Below are 7,552 nucleotides of genomic sequence, written 5' to 3' on the forward strand. Positions count from 1 at the left end.
AATTTGGTTTTCTAGTTATTGTTTTTATGTGGGGGTGGGAGGCGGGGGTAAATGGTCAGGGAATCAAACTCGGGTCTCCCGCATGGAAGGCGAGCATTTTACCACTGAACTATCCGTCCACCCTCTAGTGATTCATTTTTATCTCTCCTTTTTTTTTTTAATAAGAATTAATCTGCAATGATTGGGGGTGGGGGGAGGGAGGAACCAACAAACTTGGTCCTTCACCACATAGTCTGAGAGGCACAGACCTTGATGACCCCAAAGTCATCTCAAAACCAGCTAACGATCCAATTAAAGAGGGAAGAGGCACGACCTCACCAACCCTAGCTGCAAAACTAACCACAAATCACACGCTGGTGAGTCGGGCGACACTTCTTTTATGGCCCCAGGACAGAAACTCCACCCCTGCCCCTCCCACGCGCTCCACGGCCCAGCCCCACCCCCACCCGGTGCTCAGACCCTTCCTCCTGCGTTTGAAGTTCCTTCCCAGGCGGCCCCTCCCGGCGCCGCCTGCCGCTTCCCGTAGCGCAGGCCGAAGGAGTTCCAGTTGTAGGTGGGCGCGTCCTTCCCCCTGGGCACCAGCACGGCGCGGGGCGCGGGGATCGGGCGGCTGCGGGAGGCGCATTGGCCTGGCCGCTGGGGCGCCGCAGCGCTCTCAAGGGGAGGGCACAGTGAAGCCCCCCGAGGGCTGGGTCTGGCCGGGGCGGGCCTCCTCTCCTCGCAGCGCGGCCTCGGCTCCCAGGCGGCCGGGAGGGACTGCGGTCCCAGGCGCTGGCCTAGGACAGAGAGAAACAGGGAGAGGCTGCGGTGAAGACCCGGCAAGGTCAGGGGCCAGGAAAAACGCTTTTGGAACACCCACCCACATCTCCGTCCTTTGTTTTTCTTCTTTTTTGCTTCCCTTTTGTTCCTGGACTTCTAGGGAGCTCAGAACTAAATGCCAGGTAGAACCAGGGTGACCCCGGTGGCTTTAGGTAGTTAGCCCGTTTGCTACCCCAGCCTCCTACATCGCTTTGTTTGTACCTGTTTACCAGCATTATCTTTTAAATCTTTACGTAAATTACTTTCTTTTAAGAAGCAAACAAGGTATAGCTTAAAAAGAAATAAGATCAAAGCGTTGCTGGACACCCAGCTTTGCCCTTCTCAGCTCCGACCTGGCATGTCTGTTGTGCTGGCCTCTGCAGCAGCTGGAGGGGTACTGCGGGGATCATGTGCCTTCACCTCTGTCTCCAGAGTGCTCAGGACAGTGCTGTACGCATAGTAGGGCCACAGTACACGCTGGTTAAAGATGCAAAAACTAACTGAAAGCTTGCAGTAACAGAAATCAAGAAAGCGAGGTGTCCGTTATGATTGCACCTACCTGGAATACAACCCTGATCTCTGATAACAATAATTGTGACGCCTTATCTGCTCTATAAAGATTCAACCAGGAACGGAAATTATCTGGGTCACCCTAACTGCCCCACCTCACCCATTCCTGGTGTAATTTCTCTGCTTCCTCCTCAGGGTTAACAAGGCTAATTTGGAAGACACTTCCATGCAAGGCTCATTAAGTTCACTATAAGATTTGGCAGTAAAATAGCACAACTAGCTCTGACTAGATAATACAATTATCAGTTGGCCAGTTGAGACAAGAAACTAGTGGAAATGAAGCTGGGTGTGTGTAACGGGTGGGGAGGTTGCCTTGGAGCCTTGCTCCTCAATACCCTGGCACGTATTGTAGGAGAGAAGTGTGTGCACGGTCCAGAAAGTTCACCTGGAGACCCCTCCCACCCCCACGCTGCATCAAGCCTGTCAGAAATGGGAGGTGGAATTGACATCCTTCTGTGCTTCGCCCCTACCCCGCAGTAGAAACACTGCTCAGGCTATTGTTGTGACCTCAGCAAAATCCCTTTGCCCCAAAGAGCCAGCCGCTCAGTGTCCCTGGGCAGTGGTGGGGTTACTCTCCTGGGCAGCCTCTTTCACCCAGAAAGAATGCCAGATCCCAGGAGGGAAGACACTTTTGGCAAAGGACACCCGGAGCCATGTTCTCCTTGCTCTGGGACATCTATAATAACATCAGATGTGTAGAGAGCGAGCTGTCAGTTCCATAGAGAGAGGAACTGGTGTCCAGAGAAGTGAAGCCCCAGGTTCTAGTGTGCCCAGAAAGCTACCGAGCACACAGTGTTAAAACCCATGACTCCTAGTGGGGACCCGTCAGAACACAGGTTCTTAGGGAACTGTGGCACTGGTGGGGCCTCTGCAGTGTTTGATTGGTGACGTTGGGAAGTTTCTTTCCCTCTCTGGGCCTCAGTTTCTCCAGCTGACCAGTTCCACAGTAAGCTCATATAGTTGACAGGTCTTAAGGATATGTCCTTTTGTTTAGGTTCTTTTTTTCAAACTCCCCACAAAAGATCTGAAGTGACTGAAAAAAGAAATGTGCGTAGTAAGTTCCAGTAGACTTGCATAGAGAGGTGGTTGGCCCTGAGCAGAGAAGAAGGTGTGAGAAAACCATGAAGGGTTTTCTGTGAGTCTCCTGATGCCATAATGGTGGCAAGCCATCCTTAGGTTGCAGGGTGACTGGGAATCTTCCATGAGCTGCAGTCTTAGGGTTCCAATTAAATGCACATGAGTAGACTAGCTGTAATCTGAAAAGTATGGTAAATCTCACTTTGCAATGACTCTCTTGCTGCTTCCCACCCCTTTTCCCAGGCAGTGCATACCTGTGGGTCTAGGGTTCTCTGCAGCAGCCACCTTTTCAAATGTTTCCCCAAAGGAGGTGGCACAGAGGAAAAGCAGCAGCTGCCAGGAAACCAGTGAATTCATCCTGGTGAGACAAGGCAGGTCCTAGAAGTTCTCTGAGGTGGAGACAGAGGGAGGAAGGACCAGGTCAGGCATCCATCAGGGCTGGGTGCCAGGAGAGGGGATAGATGGGGCCTGGTGTGAAGGGGAAAGCTTTCAAAGGAAGTAGGGAGACAGCCTCTGCCCTCAGAGGCTCCCAGGGAAGGAATAAGTGTGAAGAAACACATTACAGAAATAGGACTGAGATCACGTACACAGAGTAATGGAAGCTGAACTAATGTGAGGTGAGATCATCCAGGAGGGCTTCCTGGAGGATGTGTAGTCAGCAAGGTCAGAAGGAAGGATCTAATTGGGTGGCACAGGCAGGGCTTCTCAGATTAGGAATTGCCAAGGTTTGCTTGAGAGGAATATTACAGAAATGAGAGGCAAGATGTAATGTGCGGGAGTGAGCAGGAGAGGGTGGGGGACAAGGGTTCCACTCTGCTCTCCCCATTAGAATGTGCCTTCCCGAGCCTGGCTTGGTTCCCTCCTGCTGTAATAGAGACTTATTTTTTTTCCTTTTCCAAGGAAAGAAAGGAAGAAAGAGACACAATTATCTTGCCCCTTCACAGCCTCAAAGACGGTCATTAAATTGTGTTATTGCCTATAACTCAGGGAAAAGAAAAACCTTTCCCTGATTTATCAGGTCAATTGTCTCCCAACTCTGTTCTCAGTGGGCTCCTAGAGGATATGAATTCAATTGGCCTCATCATTTTGGCTGTTCAGATGGGAGCTGTGAGCCCTGACCCTCACTTTGCACCCTCACCCCTTACCCTCTCCTCCCAACTGCCTCCAGCTCCCGATTCTGACCTCTTTTTGAAAAACTCATATGGCTTTTGGAGATTGTCCAACTAATTTGTGATTAAAGGCAAACTGATAAGGAGACAGGAGGCACTGCAGGCTGAGATAAAGGAGTGTTCCCACCGGACCTGGAGCCTCTACGTGGGCCATGGTGGGGGGAAGGGACGAGGAGGAAGGGATGGAAGTATCATTTTGGCCCAGTGGCTCCTAATTGCAGCTCCATCCATCCCTCTGCTTGTGCCCCACCCCCATCCTACTCTCTGCAGGACCCTGGCATGGTTCAGAGGGTCCTGAAATGGAATCAGGAGTGCTTAAATCTGGTCCCAGCTTTGCCCTCCCCCTCCCATGAGAAGTGAGCGCATCCTCTCCATCTCTGGATTTCATTGCCATGTCTGTAAAATAAGAGCACGGATCAGACTGATCACAGGCTGTCCCCTCAGGTGGTCTCCTATCTCAACAGACACTGATGCTGTCACACCCCGAATCCCAGACCAAGTTCTGCACCTGTCTTAAAGCCTGGGGTTGGCCGTGGAGTAGAGGCAGCACCAATTCATGAGAGAGAACAATGTAAAACCATTTCTTTTTTTGCCTTCAGAATATGGATTCACAGGGGCCAGGTTAGTGGAGAAATCATTCCTCGATTACCAACTAGGTGCTGGCACTTGACTAGGTGCTCAGGGTGCATGGGTGTACTAAGGCCAGGGCCACTGCCTCCAGGAGCTCACAGTCTTCCTTTGGAAACAGGTCACTCCAAAGTAGCACTATAAATGATATGCTGGAGGTGCGCACGTGCACAGGGGGCTGTGGGAGCCCAGGGAGCCCAGCCTGCAGGACCTGGGAGGGTTTTCTGCGGGGGATGACGCCTGAGCCAGGGTTCTGAGCATGAGCCGGCCTGATGGATGAAGGCATAGAAAACACATTCCCAGTAGAGGGAGCCGCGTGAGTGGTGGTGCTGGGGCGCGGGGGGGCCGGACCGGCTGGGTATGGAGGGAACCATGGCCGACCAGCCCCATTGCTGCCCATCTTTGCGTGGAAAGAGCATTGAAGCTGGGGAAGGGGCCCCCCCCGCACTGCACCTCAAGGTCATCCGGGAGCCTCATCCGGGAAGCAGTAGGGTAGCTGGGAGGAGTCTGAGCCAGAGAGGAACGTGTGTAAATTTGCATTTAAGATGAAGCATGTGGGGACCACCCACCGGGTGACAGGCCTGGTGGTTGTAAGGGTAATACTCCTTCTGTACTCCTCTTCCCCCTGGAACTGGCCCCTCCCCACTGTGCTAGCACGTACCATGGGCATCATGTGAGAGCTCTGCTTTTCCCGAGCAGCCTGTCCCCAACACACACACACACACACACACACACACACACACACACACACACACACACACACACACACACGCCCGTGCATACACACACGTCCAGACGCCGCTGAGGGCTCCCAGAGAACAGGGGCCATTGGAATGGAATTGTTTGGAAAAGAAACATCGGCTTCCTGGGAGTTTCATACCTAGTGAGTAACAGGGGAATTCTAGGTGAGGTAGGAGAGCTTTCGAGTGGGGTGGATTCCCTCCTAAGGAGATCCCCAGTTCTTAGCACTGGAGGCCGGTAGGATGGGTAAATAAGTACCCTTTGATAAGGTCATACATGCCATCCATAATTTGGGGAACTGCTCAGAGGAGTCTTAACCTTCTGCTCAGGAGCCCTGAGGGATTCCCCAACTCCCTACAAAAACTTCTGTTGCCTCTAATCCCAGCCATGGAGCATTTGTTCATTGCACTATTCCCCTATGATGAGAGAGAACCCTTGGAATCCCCAGACTCCTGGTTTCACAAAGAAAGTGCAGGTCAGTTTATTCACCCAGACATCCCAGAACAGAATATTTGGCCAACCAGTAAGTAATCAGGACAGATCAGGAGGCCCCCAACTCACTCTCACCCCCACACTCTGCCACCACTATCTTTGCTTGCCTGGGTCACATCTGTCAACCTTGGAACTAATTTCCTGCCTCAACTGGAAATTAGTTGACTGGAGTCTCCCTGGGCCAGGGGCAGACCCCTCCCCACAAGTGGACACTGCTGTGTACCTACCTGGGCTCAGTCGTGACCGGGACAGGGACTCGACAAGGTCTCCTAGAGATGAGGCTTCGCGGGTGGGGAGGGCAGCTGGGCTCCTGGGCTCGCTCTCGCCCTCTCCCTGATCACTTCCCCTTTTATAAAGCCCAGGATGACTTCTCCAGGCATAAGACCACCTCTGCCGCCCTCCGCCTCCTGTCTGACCCTCCCCGGAGCACAGTGCCCTGAGTGCTGTCTCCCACCTCCTGGCTCTCACAATGGAAATCAGCCACTTCCTCCCAGCTCCAGAAGTCCCCCCAGGCTGTCTGTCTAATTCTCATTGGTTTTTTTTCCACTCCCCTCCACCCCTTCCCCCCAGACTCATTCAGCTGGGGACCCATTCTGGAGACAATGCGGAAATGGATTATTTGAGGAGGCGTGGCACAAGCCACACATACAGGCAACCTGAAGTGAGCAAGACAAAGGGGAGAAAGGAGAGGGGCAGGGCATGGTCTGACCTGGGGCTCCCCGTTCTCACATGCTCACAGCTCTGAAAGAAAGCCAGGTCGCCAGGTCTGTGACTCAGCGATGGGGTAGGTGGTGCAGGGATTCTTGCCTTTTCTCTTCCTTCTTCTTTTCTTTTCTTCAAATAATTACTGAACATTTGCTCACTGTGGGGTTTTGAGATGGATATGACACAGTCGGATGGGTAAGACAGGTAGGTGAGCAGGTAGCTATTAGAGATCAGAATAAGATGGTAGCTTTAGGAGGTGGACATTTCTGGAAAGGGCTATGGAAATGTGCACAAGTGGAGGTGGGAAAGGCTTCCCAGAGGAGGTGGCATCAGGGCCCACCTAAGAGGATGAAGCCTGATGGGAACAAGCAGAAAAAGGGTGGAAAGGCAGACCGAGCTGCAGGTACAGCTTGAGCAGAAGCAGGAGGGAAGTGGTCCCATCGATTGTGGTCACTGGCCAGTGCTCAGTTTTCTCCTCTCATGGAGCTGCTGAGACCTGGCTTCAGCCTCACAGACCTGAATGTGAATCCTAGCCCTGCCAAGTTCTGAGTGAACTTAATTACTAAAGCTCTGAGGGCCTCACTTTTCCCATCTGTAAAAGGAGATGTTGAAGAGAATGGCTATCTCGCAGGCTGCCATGAGGGCCATCCCCACAAGCTCAGTGCCTGGCTGTTTCCTTCCACCTACCCTTGGTTTTGGCCGCCATGCTTCCCATGACTCATGCACTTCTTTGGCTCAAGTCCCTCTACCTTCGCCCTGGGCTTCTTCATGGGGCTGTTTCTTTGCGAAGGGCTGGGCCAGGGTGAGGGTGGAGATACGTGCTTATGGCTGGAGGAAGGGATGGCAAGGAGGATGGTTCCCTAACGCGTTACAGGGGCTCTAATGTTGAGGAGTGACCTCTACCACCTTGGCAGCCCCAGTCCCCTCTTGGGGCTCTCTTGCATCTCTTCGGTGAGGGAGCTAAGTTGGAAACTGAACACAGTGGGCACTCCTTGGTCACGAGTTGGGGTGAAGGACAGTGGCTCCATGAACTCACCCTGGCTCTGCTGGGCTGATGGCTTGGCCCTGTCCATTGCTCTCTTTCTCTTGTCCACCCCCTCACCCCCAGCAGCAACTTCTCCTGCTGTAATTGTTTCTCAGATGCATTCTCAACCCTGTCTGGCAAAAGTTGGTTAAAGGCCGAAAAGGGCCCTAGAGGAAGGAGATAGGTCCTCAGACCCAAGCCCCCAGGTCCTCAACCTGCTGGGCCTGCTCCAGGAGGTAGCCCAGTCCCCACGTCTCCAGGAGGCTTTTGTCCCAGAAGATGTGATTATGGATCACGCTGCCCCCATGGGCCTGGCTCCTGTTACGTCCCAGCCATGTGCTAAGGTGCA

The 7,552-nt window shown here is 53.0% G+C and overlaps 1 protein-coding gene across 1 annotated transcript; it reads right to left on the reverse strand.

Moving 5' to 3' along the window:
- Window positions 1–453: 453 nt before the first annotated feature.
- On the reverse strand, window positions 454–5,978 carry KISS1 (KiSS-1 metastasis suppressor). Its single transcript, XM_077156798.1, has 3 exons — window positions 5,702–5,978; window positions 2,700–2,834; window positions 454–776 (listed from the first exon to the last, which is right to left on the reverse strand). The coding sequence occupies exons 2-3, from the start codon at window positions 2,800–2,802 to the stop codon at window positions 454–456; spliced, it is 426 nt and encodes a 141-aa protein (XP_077012913.1). The 5' UTR covers window positions 2,803–2,834; window positions 5,702–5,978.
- Between the last annotated feature and the right edge of the window lie 1,574 nt (window positions 5,979–7,552).

This window comes from Tamandua tetradactyla, chromosome 4 (genome assembly GCF_023851605.1).
Source record: "Tamandua tetradactyla isolate mTamTet1 chromosome 4, mTamTet1.pri, whole genome shotgun sequence".
Classification (NCBI taxonomy): Eukaryota; Metazoa; Chordata; class Mammalia; order Pilosa; family Myrmecophagidae; genus Tamandua; species Tamandua tetradactyla.